Below are 27,440 nucleotides of genomic sequence, written 5' to 3'. Positions count from 1 at the left end.
GATTAGAATAGAGCTGAAATTTTTCTTTTTCTTTTCCATTTTTTTTTTTTTTTGAGATGGAGTCTCACTCTGTTGCCCAGACTGGAGGGCAGTGGTGTGATCACAGCTTACTGCAAACTCCACCTCCCAGATTCAAGTGGTTCTCATGCCTCAGCCTCCCAAGTAGCTGGGATTACAGGCGACCACCACCACACCTGGCTGATTTTTGTATTTTTAGTAGAGATGGGGTTTTACATCTCTACTAAATGTTACTTAATGTGTCCAGGCTGGTCTTAAACTCCTGACCTCAAGTGATCTGCCTGCCTTGGCATCCCAGAATGCTAGGATTATAGGTGTGTACCACCACACCCAGCCTTATTTTTTTTTTTTAAGAAATGAAGTTTCCACCAGGCACAGTAGCTCACGCCTGTAATCCCAGCACTTTGGGTGGCCAAGATGGGCAGTTCATGAGGTCAAGAGATCAAGACCATCCTGGCCAACACGGTGAAACCCTGTCTGTACTAAAAATACAAAAATTAGCTGAGCATGGTGGTGTGCCTCTGTAGTCCCAGCTACTCGGGGCTGAGGCAGGAGAATCACTTTAACCCAAGAGGTGGAGGTTGCAGTGAGCTGAGCCACTGCACTCCAGCCTGGCAACAGAGTAAGACACCGTTTCAGAAAAAGAAAAAAGGAACAAAGTCTCACTATGTTGCCCAGGCTGGTCTCCAACTCTTGAGCTCAAGCAATCCTCCCGCCTAAGCCTCATAAAGTGCTGGGACTACAGGTGTCCACCACCATGCCCAGCTGAGCTGAAAATTTTCTATCACCTAGTGACATCATAGCCATCATAACATTATGGCACAATACGTTACTCATGTTTGTGGTGATACTGGTGTAAACAAACCTACTGCACTGCCAGTCATATAAAAGTATAGCATCGGCCGTGCGAGGTGGCTCACACCTGTAATCCCAGCACTTTGGGAGGCCCGAGGCAGGCTGATCACAAGGTCAGGAAATTGAGACTACCCTCACCAACATGGTGAAACCCCGTCTCTCCTAAAGTACAAAAAATTAGCCAGGCACCGTGGCATGCGCCTGTAGTCCCGGCTACACGGGAGGTGGAGGCAGGGGAATCGCTTGGACCCAGGAGGCGGAGGTTGCAGTAAGCCGAAATCGTGCCACTGCACTCCAGCCTGGTGACAGAGCGAGACGCCGTATAAAAAAAAAAAGTATGCTGTATGTGATGTTTGTGCAGGGACACAATAGCCTAATGGGGCGTTTCTCAAAACATATACCCATTGCTAAGCTGTGCACAACTGTAGTACCTCTGCCTGGGTCTGCGCTTTACATGGATGAGGAAGCTCCATGCTTCCCAAAGCAGTTGTCCTGTCTTTGGGCACCTCTGAATATGAGCAATGTCTACCAGATATACAGCCAGAGAAATAGTTGATTATTGATTCGGCAACTATTTATGAAGCATTTATTGTTCTCATGATGCATCAGTAGACAAGACAGACAAGATACCTTCCCCCAGGGAGCTTATTTTCTAGTTAGAGAGAGGGTATCCTCAGCCAAGGGCTCAAAGATCAATTTTCCATCTACAAATTTTCAGCAAACACGAGATCACGATAAAACATGAGAAAAACAAGACACTACAAGTAGCGTTGGCATCCTCAATGATCAGCAAAACTAGACATGTGATGAAGAGTTCTGATATCAGAATTATCATACACAGTATAAAGTTGGGCAATTTTTTCTGGAAACCTAAGCTTTATAGGGAGACTCCCTCAAAATTCCTCACCAGCAGGAAAATGAGGTAGCATGCTTTGGTTGTATTCTCAAATAACTCAGATGCTCTGCTTTTGCAAAAAGCTCTTTGCTTTTGCTTATTTATTTATTTATTTTTAAGACAAGGTCTGTCACCAAGGCTGGAGTGAACTGGCATGATCTCAGTTCACTGCAACCTCCGCCTCCTGGGTTAAAGTGATCCTCCCACCTCAGCCTCCTGAGTAGCTGGGACTACAGGAGAGCACCACCACGCCCGGCTAATTTTTTAAATTTTTGGTAGAGACAGTTTCACCATGTTGGCCAGGGTTGTCTCAAACCCCTGACTTCAAGTGATCTACCTGCCTCAACCTCCTCTTTGCTTTTCTTTCGGCTCTTTTTTTTATATATATTGTTCCACAAGAAAAGAGAAATAAATCAGCCTTCAGATGAACACACACTCCCTCCTTCAGGGATTTTTTTCTTCAAGTGATAAGAGTGCGATCTTGGGATCCACTTTAAACTGGAGATCAACCAGGCCTGTAAAATCGAGAAGAAAAAAAGAAGCCAGAAAGTATTAATATTTTATATTTTCTTCCCAGATACCACTTGTGACAAGAAAAATCAGCAAAACTTGAAAAGAGCATTGACAAAATTTCAAAAATTCCTGGAGCTCTCCAGCTGTGCCGTTAAATGCTTCTACAGCTGTCCCTTCAGAATTGCCCAGGTAATCAGAATGGTTAAAATTATAACCACAGCCGGAAGTGTTGGCGAGGGTGAAGAACAACCAGAAGTCTCCTGCATTTATTCATAGAAATGTAAAATAGTAAAAACCACTTTGGAAAAAGTTCTGGTCATTTCTTATAAAATAAAACTGACCAGGCATGGTGGCTCACACCTGTAATCACAGCACTTTGAGAGGCCGAAGCAGGCAGGTCACGAGGTCAGGAGATCAAGACCATTCTGGCCAACATGGTGAAACCCCGTTTCTACTAAAATACAAAAAATTAGCCGGGCATAGTGGCATATGCCTGTAGTCCCAGCTACTCAGGAGGCTGAGGCAGGGGAGTCTCTTGAACCCAGGAGGCGGAGGTTGCAGTGAGCCGAGATCACGCCATTGCACTCCAGCTGGGTGACAGAGCAAGACTTTGACTCAAGAAATAATAAACAAATAAATAAAACAAAACCATACACAATTGTCCAGGGAATGTGGCCCAAAACATTCCATAGTTTGGAGACAAGGCACTATGTCCTGGCTCCTCTACACCTTGCCCTCTTAGTTTGGGGGTAAGGTCAACCAGCCATTGAGGCCAGTATCCCTGGATTTCACTTCATACCAGCTCTGCTCCTACTATTAATAATTGCCAGCCTCTTGCAAAGGTGTACGCTGGTCACAAAAAGGAGCTGCCAGAGAGTATGGTTGATCCAACAAGCCAGACATTTTAAAATTAATCTAGTTATTCATTATTCAGTAAATACTTATACATCCGCTAGGTACCAGGCATGCTAGGGGGTAGGGGAAAATAAGGAAAACCTACAGCTCTTACTCATGTAGGGTCAAAGGTATCAAGTAATTTCATCTCTCTGTACATCAGTTTTCTCATCTGTACAATGGAGATCTGTAAAAATTGGGACAGTTTTTATAATTTACACTGTTTACAATGCAATTGTGGTTAAATGAGGCTGGGCGTGGTGGTTCACGCCTGTAATCCCAGCACTTTGGGAAGCTGTGGCGGGCAGATCACTTGAGGTCGGGAGTTCGAGACCAGCCTGACCAGCATGGAGAAACCCCGTCTCTACTAAAAATACAAAATTAGCTGGGTGTGGTGGCACATGCCTGTAATCCCAACTACTCAGGAGACTGAGGCAGAATTGCTTGAACCCAGAAGGCAGAGGTTGCGGTGAGCCGAGATGGCACCATTGCATTCCAGCCTGGGAAAAAAGAGCGAAACTCCACCTCAAAAATAAATAAATAAATGAAAATTAATTAATTAATTAATGAGATAGCGTATGGAAAATGCTTTGCTAAATGCCTGTCACATAGTAAGTGCCCAGTAGATTGTACCTATTATAATCATATGAAGGACTTTAAATACTGCCAAATGCAATGAGAAACAGAATGACATATTCTTTTAATATGTTGTCACCTGACAAGGCATTTTAGTTATGCCTGGGGACCTGTCAGCTGTGTAACATTAGGGCTTTTTTTTTTAGTCCTACTCCTATAAAAGTGTGACTCTTTCTCTTTTTTTTTTGAGAAGGAGTTTAACTCTGTCACCTAGGCTGGAATGCAGTGGCACGATACCAGCTTACTACAACCTCCACCTGCCAGGTTCAAGTGATTCCCCTCCCTCGGCCTCCCAAATAGCTGGGATTACAGGCATCTACCACCATGCCCAGCTAATTTTTGTATTTTTAGTAGAGACAGGGTTTCACCATATTGCCCGGGCTAGTCTCGAATCCTGGGCTCAAGTGATCCTCCCACCTTAGGCTCCCAAAGTGCTGGGATGACAGGTGTGAGCCACTGCACCTGGCCAATAAAGCTTCTTTCTAAACGTCAGAGCAGCAGACTGGGTGCAGTACCTCACCCCTCTCATCCCAGCACTTTGGGAGGCTGAGGCGGAAGGATCACTTGAGCCCAGGATTCAAGACCAGCCTGGGCAACAGAGCGAGACCTCAGCTCTACACATAAAAAAGTTAGCTGGGTATGGTGGTGCATGCGTGTAATCCCAGCTGCTCAGGAGGCTGAAGTGGGAGGATTACTTGAACCTGGGAGGTCCAGGCTACAGTGAGCTGTGATCGCACCGCTGTACTCCAGCCTCAGTGTCAGAGCAGCAAAAGGCCATGCACAGATGCCAGCAGTGGACATTTAGGTTGCTTCCACCTTTTCACCTTTGTAAACAAGACTGGGCTAGGTGCATGGCTCAAGCCTATAATTCTAACACTTATGTAGGCTGGGGCAGGAGGATCACTTGAGCCAGGAGTTTGCGGCCAGCCTGGGCAACATAGTGAGACCCCTGTCTCTACAAAAAAATTTTTAAATTAGCAGAATGTGGTAGCACGTGCCTGTAGCCTCAGCTACTCAGAAGGCTGAGGCAGGAGGATCACTTGAGCCCAAGAGGTTGAGGCTACGGTGAGCCATGATTGTGCCCCTGCCTGGATGCCAGATTAAGACGCTATCTCCAAAAACAAAACAAAACCACAAGACTCAAAACAGCATTGTACATATTTGTCCACTTCTCTGATTGCAAACTTAGAATCAAGTCCTTGTTCAGGGCACTTTCTATCATACCATATTTCCATATTTCTTGGAAGTTTATTTTCCTCATCTTTTCAGATTTTTGAAGGTTTTCTTGATTCCAATGAGCTCTTCCAGTTTGTACAACTACATTTGATACTCTGAGAAACCTGAAACATCCCTGCACCCAGCGATCAGCAGGAGAATTACTGCTAACTTTGGCAAAAAATGCAGAGTCCCGATTTGAGAAGGTAAACTTTCAGTGGCCATTTCCTGGGTTCAAAAACCCAGTAAGACCTCTTCATTCCTGTAGCTACTGAGGTCTCTGCTTGTCCTATTGAGCTGAGAACAACTACTGATAGGTACAGGGTCAAAGCCTTAGTCTATTTAGTTACAAATATCCATTCTATAAACATACACCAAACAACCACTGTGTATGTAACTAGGGAGGGAGATTTTGTTTTTTATCTAAGATGTGGTCCATCTTTCCTGGAAGAGTAGAGTTTTTCTGGAGAGATATAACTAACACATATGAGAATGACTTTAATTTAGAGACTCATCCAGATGGAATAAAGGTATCAAGATTTGAAAAGCTGTAAGTGGCTGGGCATGGTGGCTCATGCCTGTAATCCCAGCATTTTGGGAGGCCGAGGCAGGCAGATGGCTTGAGCTCAAGAGTTCAAGCCCAGCCTCAGCAACAGAGTGAAACCCTGTGTCTACTAAAACTACAAAAATTAGCCAGGCATGGGGGCAAACACCTGCAATCCCAGCTACTTGGGTGGCTGAGGCAGGAGAATCGCATGAACCTAGGAGACAGAGGCTGCAGTGAGCTGAGATCGCACCAGTGCCCTCCAGCTTGGGCAACAAAGTGAGACCCTGCCTCAAAATAAATAAATAAATGTAAATAAAAAGCCGTAAGTGACCCTAGAAGGAGGCAGACTTAGAAATCTTAAAATTAAGAGAATTTATCTAAATGTATGTAAAATTAAGAAATACCTATATAATTATGTAATTTACAAATAAAGAAGGCCATGCTGGAAGAGATAAAAGGGATGAAAGTAGTTGTCTCTGGAGAGCAGACCTGGGGAAGAGGGAGGAGAGCATCTTGAAATACCACTGGACTTTTTAAATTGTGTGCATGTTGTTCTTGGGTACAAATAAAAAGTAATTTAAGAATGATGAGAACCAGCCGGGTATGGTGGCTCACACTTATAATCCCAGCACTTTGGGAGGTTGAGGCAGGTGGCTTGCTTGAGCCCAGGAGTTCAAGACCAGCCTGGGCAACATAGGGAGACCCCATCTCTACAAAAAGATTTTTAGAAATTAGCCAGGCATGGCGGCACACACCTGTGTTTCCAGCTACTTGGGAAGCTGAAACAAGAGGATTGCTTGAGTCCAGTGAGCCATGATCATGCCTTGATATTCCAGCCTGGGCAACCCTTGTCTCAAAAAACAGCAACAAAACATTTTAAAAACAACAAAAAAAGTGATGATCACCCTTTATTTTAGCCTGTTAAAATAACAAAGATGCAAAAAGAATGACAGGATAAGAGCCTGGGAGCTGGGCACTTGTATCAGTTGGGTGCCTTTAGCAGCAAAAAAACCCAGTAGGTAGAAGCTCAACCAAAGAATTTATCCTCTCACATAACAACAAGTCTGGACATAGAGTATTTTCCAGGATTGATTCAGTGATTCAACTGTGTTATCAAAGACCCAGGGGTTTCTTCATCTTTCTGCCTTGTCTGTTCATGTGGTCATAGGGTAGTCAGAGCAATTTTGGACATTCTGAGAAGAATAGACTATGTCCAGAAAGAAGAAAGATGTTTGCTTCCTTTTTATGTCTTTATTCAGGGAAGAAAATCTTTCCCAAAAACCCCAGTAAATGTACCCTTGTGTTTGTTAGCCAAATTTTTTTTTTTTTTTGGAGACAGCGTTTTGCTCTGTTGCTCAGGCTAGAGTGCAGTGGCACAATTTTGGCTCACTGTAACCTCTGCCTCCCAGGTTCCTGTGATTCACCTCAGACTCCCAAGTAGCTGGGATTACAGGCGCCCACCACAATGCTCAGCTAATTTTTTGTATTTTTAGCAGATAACAGGGTTCCACCATGTTGGCAAGGCTGGTTTCAAACTCCCGACCTTAAGTGATCCACCCGCCTCAACCTCCCAAAGTGCTGGCATGTGAGCCACCATGCCTAACCTACTGGTGCTGATAATGGCCATTTTATATTAAGTGGTTGAGGTGTGCCTCTCTGAGAAGTTGACATTTCCACAGAGACACGAACCTATGGGTCTGTGGGTGAGAAGAGTGATCCAAGCAGAGAACTGGACCAAAGCCCGGTGGCTCCTATTTCCCTTACCTGAGCCTGATGGACATCTCTGGGAAGAAGAGAGGTAAGGAGTCCACTGCCATTCTCAGAGTCACCATGGAAAAAAGCTCAGCTTCCTTGCAACACTTTATTATTAGTTTGTCTTGTTATAAAATCAGTACATCATTATTAAGGAAAAATTAGAAAAAATATAGAAGCAAAAAAATCTAATATTCTATCACTCAAAAACACATTATTGACAGCTTTGATTATAAATCCTTCCAAATTCTTTATATGTGTATACACACATACAGATATATTTTAAGTAGTTTTCATCGGAAACTTTAAAAAATAATGAACAGTTAATTTAAAAGTCACCCCCTAAGGGTAGTGTGCAGTGGCTCATACCTGTGATTCCAGCACTTTGGGAGACCAAGGCAGGAGGATCACTTGAGCCCAGGAGTTCAAGACCAGCCTGGGCAACATAGAGAGACCTTGTCTCTACAAAAAATACAATTATCTGGGTGTGGTGGTCTGCGCTGGTAGTCCCAGCTACTCGGGAGGCTGAGGTGGGAGGATCACTTGAGGCCAGGGGTTCAAGGCTGCAGTGAGCTGTGTTTGTGCCACTGCATTCCAGGCTAGACAACAGAGCAAGACCCTGTCTTTAAAAAAAGTCACCCTCACCCAGGACCTTTCAGAAATGGCCACAATATCCTCAATAACCATCAGTGTCCTATAGGATTACAGTCTTAGTAATTTCTTTTTCCTCATCAGGTACCAGAAATTATGGGAGTTATCTGTGCCCATCTATCCATAATCAGCCAGCCTAGAGTCCGCCAACAAATCATAAGTACCGTGAGTTTATTTATATCCAGGCCCAAGTACACAGATGTAGTGCTCAGCTTCCTTCTGTATCATCCAGTGCCATACAACAGGTAACAGAACCCTGTACGGCCTCTGGATTAAATTGGAGTATATGACATAGCTCTGGGTATTGCAAAACATGGTTGTCTTGAAAAGTCTAATGATCCTCTTGTAAAGAAGACACGATATAAATAAAGCTGGTGATATAAATCAGAACATAATGCATAATCCTCAGGAAAGAATCCCACAGATTCCAAATGAAGAACATCTTTAAGATAATTGAACTGGACTTTTCAAAAATGTTAACATCATGGAAGTAAAACTGGTAGTGGGGGAACTGTCCTGGGTAAAAAGGTACTCGAAAACATAGCCAAGTGCACTGTGTGACCTTGACTGGATCCTGGTTCAAAAACAAAAGCTATAAAAGAAAGCTTGGAGAAAATTTAAATATGGAATACTATACTAGAATATTAAATTACTATAATTTTCTGGCCAGGCACAGTGGCTGACACCTGTAATCCCAGCACTTTGGCCAAGGTGGGCAGATCACTTAAGGCCAGGAGTTCAAGACCAGCCTGGCCAACAGGGTGAAACCTCATCCCTACTAAAAATACAAAATTTAGCTGTGCATAGTGGCAGATGCCTCTAATCCCAGCTACTTGAGAGGCTGAGGCAGGAGAATTGCTTGAACCCAGGAGAAGGAGGAAGTTGCAGTGAGCCAAGATCACACCACTGCACTCCAACCTGGGCGACAGAGTGAGACTGTCTCAGACAAACAAACAAAAATTAGTGTAATTTTCTTAGGTGTGAAATACTATGGTTATGCAGAAGGATGTCCTTATTCTTAGGAGATAAAATACTCAAGTTATTTAGGGGTAAAGTGTCATAATGTCTGCAACTCACTTGAGAATGATTTTGCCTAAAAATACAGAAATAAATATATACATTGAAAAAGCAGGACCGGGTGTGGTGGCTCACGCCTATAATCCCAGCACTTTGGGAGGCCGAGGCAGGCGTATCACAAGGTCAGGAGTTCAAGACCAGCCTGACAAATGTGGTGAAACCCTGTCTCTACTAAAAATACAAATATTAGCCAGGTGTGGTGATGTGCGACTGTAATCGCAGCTACTCAGGAGGCTGGGGCAGGAGAATCACTTGAACCCAGGAGACGGAGATTGTAGTGAGCCAAGATCACGTTGCTGCACTCCAGCGTGGGTGACAGAGAGAGACTCCATCTCGAAAAAGTAAATATGTATACATAAAAAAGAATAGAATCAGAGAGAGGATCAAACAGGATGGGTTTTTTTGCGTATTTTTGTGGGCACATAGTAGGTGTAAAGAAGCCTTTTGAATAGTGTTTTTCACATTTGGAGGCACCCTGGAAAGTTCCACAAAGATGCCTATGGAGGAGGCAGGAGTGCTTCAGAAGAAAGTCCCGTGCCCCCACCCACTTTAACCAGAGCAGCGCCTCTCTTTATCTGCTTTCTCTATTGTGATTCTGGGCAACTATTTTATTTAAGAAGAGATTTCCCTGCTTTAAACTATTTGAAAACTATTCTTTTAAGTGAGTGGCTCTCACATAATATCTTGGTGTAGTGTTTATGATGTCCTCTATACTGAACTAAATCAAATAATGGAAGACTTTTACCCATTCAGAGAAAAAAATAATACGATTTTTTAAAAAGCTGGGTGTGGTGGCCCACACCTGTAATCCCAGCTACTCAAGAGGCTGAGGCAGGAGAATCGCTTGAGCCCAGGAGTTCTGGGCCATGGTACATGATGGTTGTACTTGTGAATAGTCACTGCACTCCAGCCTGGAGTGACAGTCTTCCTTTTTTTTTTCTGAAGAGACAGCAACTCAAGCATAGCTCACTGCAGCCTTGAACTCCTGGGCTCAAGCGATCCTCTCGCCTCAGCCACTTGAGTAGCTGGGACTACAGGTGTGTACCACCACACTCAAGCTTTTTAAATTTTTTAAATATTTTTTAGCTTACTTTTGCATATTCCTCTAACAAATTGTTCTTAAACGCTTGGTACTTGCTATAGCTTATCTGTACTTGACTCTTTTATAAAAATAAATATTTCGTAGGCCAAGGTGGGCCAATCGCCTGAGGTCAGGAGTTCCAGACCAGCCTGGCCAACATGGTGAAACCCCATCTCTACTAAAAAAAAATACAAAAATTAGCCAGGCATGGTGGCGCATGCCTGTAATCCCAGCTACTTGGGAGGCTGAGGCAGGAGAATCACTTGAACCCAGGAGGCAGAGGTTGCAGTGAGCCAAGATTGCACCACTGCACTCCAGCCTGGGAGACAGAGCAAGACTCTGTCAACAAATAAATAAACAAATCTAAGTACAAAATGTTAAATATATTTAGTTTTGTTTTTTGTGACTTTGAGACAGGGATTTTCTCTGTCACAAAGGCTGCAGTGCCGTGATACAGTCATAGTTTACTGCAGCCTAGACCTTCCAGGCTCAAGCAATCCTCCCACCTCAGCCACCGGAGTAACTGGGACTACAGGCGCACATCACCAGACCCAGCTTAACTTTTTATTTTTTGGTGGTTTCTCAGTGTTACCCAGGCTGGTCTCAAACTTCTGGATTCCAGCGATCCACCTGCCTCAGCCTCCCAGAGCGATAGGATGACAGACATGAGCCACCGAGTGCTGCCCTATTTAATTAAGTATACTTTCGCATTATTCTGTTGTTTGTATTTGTTCTACCTCTGGGAGGACTTTCAAAACTGCTGTAGATCAAATGCAAACTATGGAATCTTTTAGAAATGTAACTGACTTACTCAGGAAATGTTATTCTGATTAGTTTTTGTCATTTACTTGAAGTTCATTATGTCACAGAGGAGTGATGACTGGGCCGGTGATGCTGGGGTGAAAGAATTTACCAAGACAGTTGTGGGTAGAGGAAGGCAGATTTATTAGAGAAAGTAGGAATATAATGGTGCCAGAGAGACAACGGGGAGCCTGCAGGAGAGAAGCCGACTCTGGGGAGACAGAGGCTTGCTGGGGATTTGATAGGATCGTGTTCATGCTGTATGTTGAAGAGGGCTTTGTGCAGTATTGATAATGCCAAGTTGCAATTAGCTAACTTGCAGGCACCTGGTGATAGCTGGGCACCAGAGGATGGTGAGTTAATTGCACAGGAGGGCTGTGTCCTGGATAATGAAGAGAGGCAGACTTATAGCTTATCTGCTTTTTCTTTTTGCTTTCCCCTGCTCCCGCCAGCCTGGCTTCCTTTCCCTAATTAGGACTCCACATGTTAGTTGGTTTACATTTAGATTGGGGTGATTGTTCTTAGGAGGCTGTTTAAAGCATCAACTGGCCGCGCGTGGTGTCTCAAAGTCTGTAATCCCAGCACTTTGGGAGGCCGAGGCGGGTGGATCACGAGGTCAGGAGTTAATGACCAGCCTGGCCAAGATGGCAAAACCCCATGTCTACTAAAAATCCAAAAATTAACAGGGCGTGATGGCAGGCGCCTGTAATCCCAGCTACTCAGGAGGCTAAAGCAGAGATTTGCTTGAACCCAGGAAGTGGAGCTTGCAGTGAGCTGAAACCGTGACACTGCACTCCAGCCTGGGAAATAGAGTGAGACTCCGTCAAAAAAAAAAAAAAAAAAGCATCAACTATGTGCGAGGTGCTATTAGGCCCTATAAGTAATGGACAAGACATGCACCCCACCCTTAAGCAGCACAGTCTGGTAGCCACATAGATGAATAAGTATTCAAAACCTAAGTAGGGAGTTCTGTGGAAGCCCCTAGGTCTGGACTTGATTAGATGAGGTCAGGAAATGACCTCTGAAAGCAGAGCTGCCCCCAAACTGATGAATGCTAACAGCCAGATGGCAGGTCAAAGTGGCGGGAGAGAAAAATGGGTAATAAGAAGTGCTCAGACACCAGGGACCTTTTTGCAGTGATGGAAATGTTCTAACAATGGATTGCAGTCATGGCTGCACAACCTTGTAAATTTACTAAAAGTCGGCGAGTTGTATGCTTAAGACAGGTAATCTTTATGGTGGTAAATTATAACTGATTAAAGCTGCTTTTTAAAAATGGTCAGAAATTAGCAGCGATTGACTGGGACCAACTTAGAATTGGGATAGCAGACTATACTATGGGAGTTGGGAAGCCACTGAAGAACTTTAGTTAAGGAACTTACGTCATCAGATGCACATTTTTTAGTGTGACTCTGACAGAGATGTATTAGAGGCTGTTCTGCCAGACAGGAGGAAGGATAGGCAGTTAAGCAGGTGCACCTTTTTAGGAAAAAGATGATGATGCCCTGATTAGGGCAATGACTCCAGAGATGGAGAGGAGGAAGGAGTAAAGAAGCAGGAGCAGCCAGGCGCGGTGGCTCATACCTGTGATCCTAGCACTTTGGGAGGCCAAGGCGAGTGGATCACCTGAGGAAGGAGTTCCAGACCAGCCTGGCCGACATGGCAAAACTCCGTCTCTACTAAAAATACAAAAATTAGCTGGGCGTGGTGGCGAGAGCCTGTAATCCCAGCTACTCGGGAGACTGAGGCAGGAGAATCACTTGAATCCGGGAAGCAGAGGTTGCAGGGAGCCAAGATTGGACCACTTCACTCCAGCCTGGGCAACAGAGCAAGACTGTGTCTAAAGAAAAAAAAAAGGAAAGAAAAAAGAAATAGGAGCATCTGTAGGCAGGCCTTGATTGAATCAGAGAGGAATGGCAGGGAAGAAGAAGGCATTCAGGCTAATTCCCTACTCGTCAGTTTTTGGCTTTGGAGGCCAAGTTAATGGTGATATCATTTATTGACACAGGAATTACACTACATTTTCACCACTGACTATTTCTCTGTGGGATATGAAATACTTTGAGAAACTCAATTCACTAATGCAGGACCAAATCAAAGAAGTCATAGAGTGCGTATGTGAATGTGTCCCTCATACTACCCTGGTGCAGTACTCTGTCCCAGTAGTCCACCAGAAGAGACAAGTGGCTGTTTCTCTTTCTATTCCATAAGGATGCTACAGCAGAATATTTGTTCTTTTTTTTGGGGGGGGATGGAGTCTCAGACTGTCGCCTGGGCTGAAGTGCAATGGCGAAATCTTGGCTCACTGCAACCTCCGCCTCCCAGGTTCAAGCGGGTTCATGTGATTCTCCTGCCTCAGCCTTCTGAGTAGCTGGGATTACAGGTGCACACCACCACACCCAGCTAATTTTTTGTATTTTCAGTAGAGACGGAGTTTCACTATGATGGCCAGACTGGTCTCAAACTCCTGACCTCATGATCCGCCCACCTCGGCCTCCAAAAGTGCTGGGATTACTGGCATGAGCCACTGCACCCAGCCTAGGATATTTGCTCTGAAATATGTAGGCTTCTTCAGTCTCTAGAGCAGTGTTTGTTAAAGTGTCTGAAACACTGCCTCAGAATCCCCATGAAGCTTGTTAAAAATGCATCTTCTGGCCAGGCGTGGTGGCGCTCATGCCTGTAATCCTAGCACTTTAGGAGGTTGAGACGGGTGGGTAGCTTGAGCCCAGGAGTTCAAGACCAGCCTGGGCAACATGGCGAAACCCTGTCTCTACAGAAAATACAAAATTAGCCGGTTGTGGTAGCACATGCCTATAGTTCCAAATAGGCGGACGAAATGGGAGAATCATCTGAGTCTGGGAAATTGAGACTGCAGTGAGCTGTGATTATGCCACTCTACTCCAGCGTGGGTGTCAAAGTAAAACCCTGTCTAAAAAAAACAAAACAAACAAACAAAAACCATCTTCCAGTACCCTACATCAGACCTACTATATTTGGTCAGGACTCTTGTTTGGAAGTAGCAGAAACTGAGCTGCTCACACTACCTTAAGGAATTGTATAGGCTTATATTACAGGAAAGTCCAAGGGTGTGTCTTCAGGATTGAATCCGGAAACTCAGTTTATTTCATCAGGGCTCCATTCATCTCTCAGATAAACTTGCACGAAAGGTAGCAAAGATGGTTACCATGAGCTCAAAACTGCAGTGGAAAGGCTGTGTCATTTCCCCTTTAGCTCTGAGAGATGTCCTGGGCCAGGACTCTGATTAGCCTGGCTTGGAGTCAGCTCCCACCGAACTACACCAACCAAACAGGATTATTAAGGATCTTGAAAAGGCGGTTTCCCAACAGGATAATGGGCAAACAAAACCCATGTCACAACTACAGAATCAGAATCACTGGAAGTGGGAAGATTTTTTCCAGTTTTTAAACTCTCTGGATGTTTCTCACACTGAAATTCATGAACCATTGGCTTAAAGGCTGTGTGCTTTCTAAATTCAGATACATTTTCAGCACACAAAATGTGCAGCAAACCAAAAGCATTTCACAACACTTCTCTTACAATAAACAGCTTCTCAAAGTACTTCATTTATTCCCTCAGGAATTCAGAGAAAATAACCAAGGGTAAGTAAACATGGGAATTTCTTTATGTCATCCCAGATCAATGTTCCTCTTCTGCCATCTCATCATTCAGCAGCTGTGAGCTTTTTCAACAGCCTACATTGCCTTTCTGGCCTTTTCTTTAGGAGTCCTTTAGGACCTTCTTTGTTTTATTTACAAATTAGAATCACTAGGGTGAGGAGTGAAATGTTGGTATAGTTTTTTTTTTGTTTGTTTGTTTGTTTGTTTTTTTGAGACGGAGTTTCGCTCATTACCCAGGCTGGAGTGCAATGGCGCGATCTCGGCTCACCGCAACCTCCACCTCCTGGGTTCAGGCAATTCTCCTGCCTCAGCCTCCTGAGTAGCTGGGATTACAGGCACGCACCACCGTGCCCAGCTAATTTTATGTATTTTTAGTAGAGACGGGGTTTCACCATGTTGACCAGGATGGTCTCGATCTCTTGACCTCGTGATCCACCTGCCTCGGCCTCCCAAAGTGCTGGGATTACAGGCTTGAGCCACCGCGCCCGGCCTGGTATAGTTTTTAAGCCTCTCAATTTTAGGATGATTCTCACAGTTGGAAGACCACACTTTTTTTTCTTCTTCTTCTTCTTTTTTTTTTTCTGAGACAGAATCTCACTCTGCCACCTATGCTGGAGTGTAATTTTAGCTCACCTCAGTCTCTGCCTCCTGGGTTCAAACAATCCTCCCACCTCAGTCTCCTAAGTAGCTGGGACTACAGGCACACAACACCACACCTGGCTAATTTTGCGTTTTTTATAGAGACAGGGTTTCGCCATGTTTCCCAGGCTGGTCTTAAACTCCTGGGCTCAAGTGATCCTCCCGTCTCAGCATCCCAAAAAGGTGACTGGTCTGGATGAATTGAACACAGAGTGTGTGATGGGGAAGCGGTGGGGCTAAAAAGTTAAGTCGGGACAAGGTTATGAATGGCCTTGAAGTCCATGCTGAGGCAATGAGAATTTGATTCGATAAAACCTGGGGAATTTGAAGGGTGGGGGATAAGGGGAGGGAGAGCATTAGGACAAATACCTAATGCATATGGGCTTAAAACCTGGATGACGGGTTGATAGGTGCAGCAAACCACCATGGCACATGCATACCTATGTAACAAACCTGCACATTATGCACATGTATCCCTGAACTTAAAGAAAATTTTAAAAAATTAGCTGGGTGCAGAGGCTCACACCTGTAATCCCTACAGGGAGGCTGAGGTGGGCAAGTCACTTGAGGTCAGGAGTTCGAGACCAGCCTGGCCAACATGGCGAAACTCCAGCTCTACTAAAAATACAAAAATTAGCCGGGCATACCAAGACCAGCTCGGCCGTAGAGACCCCCACCCAGGCAGCACTGAAGGAATTAAGAAGCAGACACAAAGATAGAGTGCAAAGTGGGACTACCAGGGAGCTCACAGCCTTCCAAGCTGAGAGCCTCGAGCAGACGCTGACCCATGTAGTTATTCTCTCTAAACAGGTGATTATTATTAACAAACAGGTCTTCTGTGTTTTCCCATAGAACCAAGATAAACTAGTCAGGCTGCTTACCACTGATGAAAGACAAACTAGAAAGCATTCTCCACAAGGGAGCCACGGGGGCAGGGTCACATATCCCATGCTTAAAGAATTGTTTTAACCGATGTATGATATACATATATATTGTTTTACTACTTTAGAATGCCCCAAGCAGTTTTCCGCTTGGGGGGCCAGCTGGGTTTTCCTTGCCATCGTTCTCAGCAAACTATACAATTTATCATACACGTTAGGACTTGTCACCACCACGGTGGGCTCCTATAATCCCAGCTACTCAGGAGACCGAGGCAAGAGAACTGATTGAATCCAGGAGACGGAGGTTGCAGTGAGCCTAGATCTTCCCACTGACTTCAGCAAGACTCCATGTTAAAAAAATAATAATAATGATAAAATTTTTAAAACAAGAAAATAAAATTTAGAGCAATAGGAATCCTACTCTGCCCGTTGGCAAATAAATTGGTACAACCACTTTTTTTTTTTTTTTTGTATTTTAGGTTTTTGGGTACATGTGAAGAACATGCAAGATTGTTGCATAGGTACACACGTGCCAGTGTGATTTGCTGCCTTCCTCCCCTTCACCTATATCTGGCATTTCTCCCCATGATATCTCTCCCCAACTCCCCACCCCCCGCTGTCCCCTCCCCTATTTCCCCCCAACAGACCCCAGTGTGTAGTGCTCCCCTCCCTGTGTCCATGTGTTCTCATTGTTCAACACCCACCTATGAGTGAGAACATATGGTGTTTGATTTTCTGTTCTTGTGTCAGTTTGCTGAGAATGATGGTTTCCAGGTTCATCCATGTCCCTACAAAGGACACGAACTCATCGTTTTTGATGGCTGCATAATATTCCATGGTGTATATGTGCCACATTTTCCCTGTCCAGTCTATCATCGATGGGCATTTGGGTTGGTTCCAGGTCTTTGCTATTGTAAACTGTGCTGCAATGAACATTCGTGTGCATGTGTCCTTATAGTAGAACAATTTATAATCCTTTGGATATATACCCAGTAATGGGATTGCTGGGTCAAATGGAATTTCTATTTCTAGGTCCTTGAGGAATCGCCACACTGTCTTCCACAATGGTTGAACTAATTTACACTCCCACCAACAGTGTAAAAGTGTTCCTATTTCTCCACATCCTCTCCAGCATCTGTTGTCTCCAGATTTTTTAATGATTGCCATTCTAACTGGCGTGAGATGGTATCTCAATGTGGTTTTGATTTGCATTTCTCTAATGACCAGTGATGATGAGCATTTTTTCATATGTTTGTTGGCCTCATGTATGTCTTCTTTTATAAAGTGTCGGTGCTCTACACATTCAGAGAAACTTCTCTAGTAACAAACTATAGAAATGATCCCTGAAAATATAGTCTTCACTTTTTTTTTTTTTTTTGAGACGGGTCTCACAAGAAGGAAAAAAAAAAAACCTGGGAAGTTACTGTTATGAAATCAAAATCAGTCCTTTGGCACCCTGAAGAACTGAGTAGAGAGGAGAGGCTCTTCTAGATCGCATTGGAATCAGCCATTCTCCTGAACCCTCTTGTTCTTTGGGATTTCCAGGCACCTGACTGAGGCGTGGAGAACGCTGGTGGTGGAGCTGCCCAGCACGACCTGGATTCTGTGGAGGCTCCTGAGGAAGCTGCAGAAATGCCATAATGAGCCTGCACCAGAGAAGATGGCATATGTGGCTGTGGCTGTAAGCCCTTGAGCTCTGCCCCTCTAATGTCAGCCCCTCCCAGGATGACTGACCCCACACCCCAGTGGAGAGTGTTCTTTTTGGTCCCGCGAAAAGCCTGCATCTGTCATCCATTGATTGATTGATTGACTGATTGAGACATTGTTTCTCTCTTGTTGCCCAGGCTGGAGTGCAATGGAGCCATCTCTGCTCACCACAACCTCTGCCTCCCAGGTTGAAGCAGTTCTCCTGCCTCAGCCTCTCAAGTTGCTGGGACTACAGGCGTGTGCCACCACACCAGGCTAATTTTGTATTGTTAGTAGAGACGAGGTTTCTCCGTGTTGGTCAGGCTGGTCTTGAACTCCCGACCTTAGGTAATCAGCCCGTCTCAGCCTCTCAAAGTGCTGGGATTACAGGCATGAGCCACTGTGCCCTGCCCTTCATCCATTTATAAGTCTACAGTGTTTCTACCCAGGGATTGACATGGAGGGAGCTGGGGAGAGGGAAGGAGTCAGAATATTTAATACAAACTTGTCCAACCTGCCTTTTGTTGTTGTTGTTCTGTTCTGTTTAGGTTTAGGCTTTCAGCAGCCTGAAGCCATGGTGTTTAGTTTCTGTCTCTAATGATAAGCGGAAAAGGCGGATAAGGAAGGGGTTTTATTGACCCAACCAGAAGCAGAAACTAAAAACCCATGATTGTCATCTCTCCCTTGGAAATATCCCTAGTTTAATATGTTTAAAACATTCCTTCCCTCATCCTTTAAAAACTATGTATCATCATAAAGAGAAATCAAACTCATGAGAAAAAAAGAAAAACTTCAAATGATGTAAACTGTATAAAATAGAAAATGCAGGCCGGGTGCAGTGATTCACACCAGTAATCCCAGCACTTTCGGAGGCCAAGGCGGGTAGATCACCTGAGGTTAGGAGTTCAAGACCAGTCTGGCCAACATAGTAAAACCCCATCTCTACTAAAAGTACAAAATTAGCCAGGTGTGGTGGTGCATGCCTGTAATTGCAGCTATTCAAGAAGTTGAGGCAGGAGAATCACATGAACCCAGGAAGCAGAGGTTGCAGAAAGCCAAGATTGCATGTCACAGTGTGCCACCGCACTCCAGCCTGGGCGACAGAGTGAGACTCCATCTCAAAAAAAGAAAAAAGCCAGGCGCAGTGGCTCACACCTGTAATCCCAGCACTGTGGGAGGCTGAGATGGGCAGATCACTTGAGGTCAGGAGTTCCAGACCAGCCTGGCCAACATGATGAAACCCCGTCTCTAGTAAAATACAAACATTAGCTGGGCATGGTGGCAGGTGCCTGTAATCCCAGCTACTCAGGAGGCTGAGGCAGGAGAATCACTTGAACCCGGGAGGCAGAGGTTGCGGTGAGCCGAGATCGCACCACTGCACTCCAGCCTGGGCAACAGAGTGAGACTCCGTTTCAAAAAAAAAAAAAGAGGAAAGTCCAGGTCTCCCTGAGCAGAGGTTAGCCAACTTTCTGTAAAAGACCAGATGGTAAGTTTTTTAAGCTTTGCAGGCCACATATAGTCTCTGCATCTATTCTTTGGATTTTTTTTCAAGCAATCCTTTTTAAAAATGTAAAAACCATTCTTAGCTCATGGCTGTAACAATCTCCCTAAAAATGAACTTTCCAGAAGTCTTTATACATTTATAAACTTGGTATATCTATGTGGTATAGTTTTTTTTCCATTTTTTCCTTTTAAATACTTTATTTTTTAGAGCAGTTTTAAATTCACGGCAAAATTAAACAGAAAGTACAGAGTTCCCATAAACTTTCTGCCTCCACAGACACACAGCCTGCCCTACTATCAACATTTACTTTAACATTATTTTCTCCCCTACCAGTTTTCTCCGGTCTAAATTATTGCTATTTTTCTTTTTGAGACAGGATCTCACTCTGTTGCCCAGGCTGGACTACAGTGGCATGATCTCAGTTCACTGCAACCTCTTCCTCCCGGGCTCAAGCAATCCTCCCACCTCAGCCTCCTGAGGAGCTGGGAATACAGGAGAGTGCCACCATGCCCGGCTAATTTTTGTACTTTTTAGTAGAGACAGGGATTCCCCATGTTACCCAGTCTCGTGTCGAACTCCTGGGCTCAAACCATCCTTCTGCCTCAGCCTCCCAAAATGCTGGGATTACAGACATGAGCCACTACACCCAGCCTTGTATATGTTTTTAATTGGCCATTTATATTTCTTCTTTTGTGACTTGTCTGTTTATGTCCTGTATGCCAGTCCTTCTCAGATTTAATATGCACACAAACCACAATCACTTGGGAATATTATTAAAATGCAGGTTCTAATGTGGAAGGTCTGAGATGGGGCTTGAGATTCTCCCTGTTTAACCATCTCCCAGGCGATGCCAGTGCTGCTGGTGTGTGGCCTACCCTTTGGGTAATAAGCCTTCACATTTTTTTTACTGCTATGTAAGAACATTTTTATATATTAAGAATAATATATTGATACAAATACTTCTCCGGGTTGTTATCTAACTCTTTCTTTTTTTTTTTTTGAGATGGAGTCTTGCTCTGTCACCCAAGCTGGAGTGCAATGGCACAATCTCAGCTCACTGCAACCTCTACCTCTTAGGTTCACATGATTCTCCTGCCTCTGCCTCCAGAGTAGCTGGGATTACAAGCATGAGCCACCACAGTTGGCTAATTTTTTTGTACTTTTAGTAGAGACGGGGGTTTACTATGTTGACCAAGCTGGTCTCGAACTCCTGACCTCAAGTGATCCACCCACCTCGTCCTCCCAAAGTGCTGGGATTACAGGCATGAGCCACTGCACCCGGCCTATTGTCATCTAACTTTATGATAAATGTTGCCCTGGCTTTATATTTGCATGTAGTCAAATATGTTAATAGTTTCCTTCATGACTTCCAAATTTCAAAAATGGCAGGTGCTTAGTTCTGCTCTGTGTCTTTTCCACCACAGGCAACAGATGCCCTTTATGAGGTGTTTTTGGGAAACAAGCTTCGAGCAGCTTCATTCCGACTCTTTCCTCAGCTTCTCATGACACTGCTCATCCAAATTCATCATAGCATTGGCCTCACCATGTCTGATGTAGCCATCCCAAGTGGCCTGTACGCAGAAGAGGAAGTGTCTTCAGAGGTCACCCCTTTGTGGTACTGCCCATCATTATTCCACTGACATTAAGTAACATGTACTAAGCACTGGGCACTGTGGTGAACCCAGGGATCGCCAAGATGTGGTCCCAACCGGAGGGGAACTTACAATCTGCAACCCTCACGAAACATCAAGACGAAATGCCGAGGAATCATTCTAAGCTTTCATTGGTTATCTTTGGTTTTATTAGTAACAAGGTAAATTTGGCTATCTGAGTCAAATGTGCTATTGTGTCAGCCCTTTCCTAATAAACCAAGTAGAGATGGAAACAAAGCAGCCTAAACCTCCCTCCCAAACTGTACTGATCCACCATACAGTGATTTCTGTTTTCTGTTTTATTGCATGGAGAGATATTTGTAAGTCCCATTAGAGTCTCAGTAGAAACTTCTTAGTGTTGTTGGTTGGGCACGAGGCTCATGCCTGTATTCCCAGCACTTTGGGAGGCCGAGGCGGGGAGATCACCTGAGGTCAGGAGTTTGAGACCAGCCTGGCCAACATGGTGAAACTCTATCTCTACTAAAAATACAAAAATTAGCCGGGCGTGTTGGCGCACACCTGTAATCCCAGGTACTCGGTGGGCTGAGGCAGGAGAATTGCTTGAACTCAGGAGGCAGAGGTTGCAGTGAGCCAAGATCTCACCACTGCACTCCAGCCTGGGCCACAGAGTAAGCCTCTGTCAAAAAAAAAAAAAAAAAAAACCAGAAGAAACTAAAAGAAAAAAGAGAAGAGTCTTTTGGGCAATCTGGAAAGGAGAGAAATACAGTCCAGGAGTTGTCAATGCATGGCCCTCCTCAGTGAGAATGGGGTGATTGTGTGCTGTAAGTTGGAGGGACCTGTTCAAATCACCCACACTGTTTTTGTTTGGTTTAGCTTTGCCATGCAGGCTGTAAAGGCTCTCCTCCTCAGAACATGGTGCTGGCAGGAATTCAACATCATGGAAAAGAATAAAGGATGGGCTCTCCTGGGAGGAGAAGATTGCCATCTTCAGGGAGTATTTCTCCTTGCCAAGTGAGGCTTCCTTATCATGCCTACACCTGCCTGTTCTAAATCAACCTTGTTTTGAGTAGTTATTTCCCTTCTAGTTACCACAGCAACTAAGGTTGAATAATCTCCTTATAAGAGGGTAGGCAGGCCAGGCACCATGGCTCACACTTAAATCCCAGCATTTTGGGAGGCTGAGGCAGGCGGATCTCGAGGTCAGGAGTTTGAGACCAGCCTGGCCAACATAGTGAAACCCTGCCTCTACTAAAAATACAAAAATTAGCTGGGTGTGGTGGTGGGCGCCTGTAATTCCAGCTATTTGAGAGGCTGAGGCAGGAGAATTGCTTGAACCCTGGAGGCAGAGGTTGCAGTGAGCCGAGATCTCACCACTGCACCTGGGCAACAGAGCAAGATTCCGTCTCATAAAAAAAAAAAAGAAAGAAAGAAAGAAAGAAAAAGAGGGTGGGCAAATATCCATAATGCTGGTCAAATTTTTTAGAGGTCCTGGCCCTACCATACTGTCCTTTATACCTGGAGCTGGGCAAGAAATTCCAGAGGGTTCCCAGCCCTGAGAAAATGCCCTTTGGATGGGAGCAGTTCTGAGAGTCGTTCTGTTGCTGTTGTGTTTTGCAGGGCTTTGCTGGAAAAAAATCCACTCCTTGCACAGAAGGTCATGTACTTGCTAGTCCCTCTTCTTAACCGAGGGAATGATAAACATAAACTCACAGCTGCAGGCTTTTTTGTGGAGGTAAGACTCATTCTTTAGAAGCTGGATTCAGGAAGCCTGTGAAGCAGCAATCCCTGCTTTCCTAGGCTATGTCTAGTTCGTGGCACGTTGGGATCTGTTTCAAGTGTAGGATAGAAATAATTTTCAGATTCAAGGCTGGGCACAGTGGCTCACGACTGTAATCCCAGAACTTTGAGAAGCTAAAGCGGGTGGATCACCTGAGGTCAGGAGTTCCAAACCAGCCTGGCCAACATGGTGAAACTCTATCTCTACTAAAAATACAAAATAATTACCTGGGTGTGGTGGCAGATGCCTGTTAATCTCAGCTACTCTGGAGGCTGAGGCATGAGAATCGCTTGAACCCAGGAGGCAGGGGTTGCAATGAGCCGAGATCTCACCTCTGCACTCCAGCCTGGGCTACAGAGCAAGACTCCCTCTCAAAAAAAAAAAGAAAAAGAAAAAAGAACTACACACACACAAAAAAGAAAGAATTTTCAGATTCAAGCCTCTCGAAATTCTTTCCACGCATGTATGAGTCAGTATTCCTTGTGTACCTACAGGGTAAACATCACCCTGTTTGTGCTGTATTGTAGAGATTTAAAAGGAAAATATATACTTTGGCATTGGTGGGAAGGTAGCTCCCCACATGCAAAAGGGCTTAAAGGTCATTTCTTTGACGATCTCTGGGTTCTTTCAGCTTCTCCAGAGTCCAATGGCCAAGAGACTGCCCAGCATATACTCTGTTGCCCGCTTGAAAGACTGGCTACAAGATGGAAATAATCTCTTTAGAATGATCAGCCTGAGGTGGCTGTACAATCTTGTTGGACACAAGAAGAGGGTAGGAGGGGCCCCAAGACCACTGATTCTTTTCTTTTTTTCTTTCCTTTTTTTGAGATAGGGTCTTGCTTTGTCACCTAGGCAGGAGTTCAGTGACACTATCATAGTGCACTGCAGCCTCAACCTCTTGGGCTCAAGTGATCCTCCCACCTCAGCCTCCTGAGTAGCTGGGACCACAGCCACATGCCACCATGCCCAGCTGATTTTTTAAATGTTTGTAGAGACGAAGTCTCACCATGTTGCCAGCACTGCTCTCAAACTCCTGGGCTCAAGTGATCCTCCCACCTCGGCCTCCCAAAATACTGGGATTATAGGCATGAGCCACAGTGCCTGGCCCAGACCACTGATTCCTAAATCACAAATAAATCACCCCAAAAATTATACCTAAGAAACTGAAAACAGCTGAGAGGACAATTGGATAGCCTGGGGGCAAGAGTAGGGGGGAAAATTCTTTTTTCCTGCACATCCTTTTGTACCATTTAAAATTTTATACCTAAAAAATAGGCAAGTACTGACTATTTAAAAATTAATGAAATTGGCCGGGCATGGTGGCTCACGCCTGTAATCCCAGCACTTTGGGAGGCCAAGGCAAGTGGATCATGAGGTCAGGAGTTTGAGACCAGCTGGGCCAACATGGTGAAACCCCGTCTCTACTAAAAATACAAAAATTAGCCAGGCATGGTGGCATGTGCCTGTAGTCTCAGCTACTTGGGGGGCTGAGGCAGGAGATTCACTTGAACCTGTGAGGCAGAGGTTGTAGTGAGCTGAGATTATGCCACTTCACTCCAGCCTGGACAACAGAGCAAGACTCCATTTCAAAAAAATAAAAATATCTTGGCTAGGCTGGGTGCACTGACTCATGCCTGTAATCCCACCACTTTGGGAGACTGAGGCAGGTAGATTGCTTCAAGTCAGGAGTTTGAGACCATCCTGGCCAACATGGTGAAACCCTGTCTTTACTAAAAACACAAAAATTAGCTGAGCATGATGGTGGGTGCCTGTAATCCCAGCTACTTGGAAATGCCAGGGCTGAGGCAGGAGAATCGCTTGAACCTGAGAGGCAGAGTTTGCAATGACCCAAGATTGCACTCCAGCCTAGATGACAGAACAAGACTCCATCTCCCAAAAATGTTATATATATACACACACACATATGTATATATATTTGAGCTGGGCAAGGTAGCTCACACCTATAATCTTAGCACTTTTGGCTGGATGAGGTGGCTCATGCCTATAATCCCAGCACTTTAGGAGGCCGAGGCAGGTGGATCATGAGGTCAGGAGTTCGAGACCAGCCTGGCCAACACAGTGAAACCCTGTCTCCACTAAAAATATACAAAAAGTAGCTGGACATGGTGGCCTACACCTGTAATCTCAGCTACTCAGAGGGCTGAGGCAGGAGAATTGCCTGAACCAGGAAGTGGAGGTTGCAGTGAGCCAACATCGTGCCACTGCACTCCAGCCTGGGCAACACGAGCAAAATTCCATCTCAAAAAAAAAAATCTTCGCACTTTTGATAAGCTGAGATGAGAGGATCCCCTGAAGCCAGGAGTTCAAGACCAGAAGACCAGCCTGGGCAACAAAGACCCTGTTTCTATTTTTTAAAAAAATGAAAATTAGCCAGATATAGACTCCATTGCCTGTGTAAAAGACTGGCTTTGTGATGGAATTCTACATCCCTTTAGAATTGCTGGCTTCAGAAGACTGTATAATCTTATTGGATGGTACACGCATGTAGTCCCAGCTACTCAGGAGGCTAAGGTGGGAGAATCACTTGAGTCCAGGAGATCGAGACCAGCCTGGGCAACGTGGCACAACCCCATCTCTACAAAAAATGCCAAAAACATTAGCTGGCATCATGGCACATGCCTATAGTCCCAGCTACGTGGGAGGCTGATGGGAGGATCGCTTGAGCCCGGGAGGTTGAGGCTGCAGTGAGCCATGATCATGCCAGCCTGAGCGACAGAGTGCAATCCTGTCTCAAAAAAAAAAAATGTGTATTTCTGGAGCAAGAATGACAAATGTCAATGTATGTTAATTGCTTTATTCTACTAACTATTCTACTTTTTTAAAAAACTGGCTTCATAACTTGTGTTTATATTCTACTTACTTTTTCATGTGTATGTTTAAGCTTTACAACCCTGAGACTGCTTCCTTTCAGTAGTTTCAGACAAGCAGAATCCCCATTCAGAATGGGAAGAACCCTTAAGTCCTTAGTCAAATTCTACTTGAATTCCTTCCAGGGGATCCATTTCCACACTACTATAAAGATACTCCTTAGGCTGGGGACAGTGGCTCACACCTGTAATCCCTGCACTTTGGGAGTCCAAAGCAGGCAGATCACGAGGTCAAGAAATTGAGACCAACATGGTGAAACCCCTTCTCTAATAAAAATACAAAAATTAGCTTGGCGTAGTGGTATGTGCCTATAGTCCCAGCTACTCAGGAGACTGAGACAGGAGAATCGCTTGAACTCAGAAGGCGGAGGTTGCTATGAGCCTAGATCGCGCCACTGCAATCCAGCCTGGGTGACAGAGTGAGACTCCATCTCAAAAAAACAGATACTTCTTAAGACTGGGTCATTTATAAACAAAGGAGGTTTAATAGACACAATTCTGTGTGGCTAGGGAAGCCTCAGGAAACTCACAATCATGGCAGAAGGCAAAGGGGAAGCAGGTACGTCTTCACAATGGCAGAGCAGGAGAGAGACAGAAAGCAGGAGAAACTGACATCTTTATTTTATTTTTTATTTTTATTTTTTGAGACCGAGTCTCACTTTGTCACCTTGGGTGGAGTGCAGTGGTATGAGCTCAGATCACTGCAACCTCCGCCACCTGGGTTCAAGCTCTAGCGATTCTCCTGCCTCAGCCTCCCGAGTAGCTAGGACTACAGGTGCGCACCACCACGCCCAGCTAAGGTTTGTATTTTTAGTAGAGATAGGGTTTCACCATACTGGCTAGGCTGGTCTTGAACTCCTGATTTCAAGTGACCCGCCCACCTCAGCCTCCCAAAGTACTGGGATTTCAGGCCTAAGCCACCGCACCCAGCTGAAACTGCCACTTTTAAACCATCAGATCTCCTGAGAACTTCCTCACTATCATGAGAACAGCATGGGGGATCCGCCCTCATGATCCAATCTTTTCCCACCAGGTCCTTCCCTTTACATGTGGGAATTACAATTCGGGATGAGATTTAGGTGGGGACACAGAGCCGAACCATGTGAGGATCTTTGAGCCAGCTTGTGTGTCTGGGAGCTCATTGTGGCCTGAACTACCTGCTCCACTTTCCCTTGTTAGTAGAGCTCTTCCTTACAGTGAGCCCAAGCCCATAGCCCTAGATCTTCCCTGCCTGGTCCCACTTTTGCCCTTGAGGCAATTCAAAACAGCTTTGCCCCTCCGCTATGTAGGGCCATCATATCCCCTTCTCCCTTCTGGATCTGCCAGGGCTACTAAAAATCAGTGAGCAGTAGGTCCTGAGTAAAGATGGGGAGCACCCCCTTTGGTACCAGGTGATGTGTAATCAAGAGAGAAGGTGATGTGCTCCCTTTGGCCACACAGAGAGAGGACATCAAGAGCCTGTTGCCATACATCTTAGGCAGCTTGCGTGAAACCGATGAGAAGATTGTTCAGTCAGCCATCCAGATACTCCTGAAACTTGTTAAAACAATGGATTTCACTACCTTGGCTCCCATGATGAGGACTCTGTTCTCCTTATTTGGTGACGTAAGACAATCAGAGAGGAGAGATTTTCCTAGGAGGAGGGTAACAGGCATAAGAGCAAACAGAAGTCGGTATAGTAATAAGTATACTCTATTTGGTATAGGACTTTTATTTTCAGAGCTTTTCCAACCTCCTGTCTTAAGACCCTTCTAGATAACCTGTGATGTTGAAAGGGCTGATGTTATTGTTTTTCAGATTTAACAACAACAAAAAACCTGAATATAGAAACTTGCTGAGGTACTACCTTGATTTGTGATGGGGAAGGAGAAAACACTGT

The 27,440-nt window shown here is 44.8% G+C and overlaps 1 protein-coding gene and 1 pseudogene across 1 annotated transcript in view; one reads left to right on the top strand and one right to left on the bottom strand.

Annotated features, from left to right (window-relative positions):
• The window catches only part of MROH8 (maestro heat like repeat family member 8), a 43,408-nt gene extending 25,551 nt beyond the window's left edge, over positions 1–17,857 (top strand). The window contains 5 exon segments of the mRNA XM_064382411.1: positions 2,346–2,470; positions 5,081–5,123; positions 5,126–5,232; positions 8,061–8,221; positions 17,639–17,857. Of these exon segments, the coding sequence (XP_064238481.1) occupies positions 2,346–2,470; positions 5,081–5,123; positions 5,126–5,232; positions 8,061–8,221; positions 17,639–17,786 (584 nt within the window). The 3' untranslated portion in view covers positions 17,787–17,857.
• On the bottom strand, positions 17,368–17,452 carry LOC135277177 (small nucleolar RNA U3; annotated as a pseudogene).
• Positions 17,858–27,440: the final 9,583 nt, after the last annotated feature.

Source organism: Aotus nancymaae, unplaced genomic scaffold, assembly GCF_030222135.1.
Source record: "Aotus nancymaae isolate 86718 unplaced genomic scaffold, 86718_ANA_hifiasm-v0.15.2.pri h1tg000029l, whole genome shotgun sequence".
In the NCBI taxonomy this organism is placed as follows: Eukaryota; Metazoa; Chordata; class Mammalia; order Primates; family Aotidae; genus Aotus; species Aotus nancymaae.
This window is presented reverse-complemented; position numbering and strand designations above follow the sequence as displayed.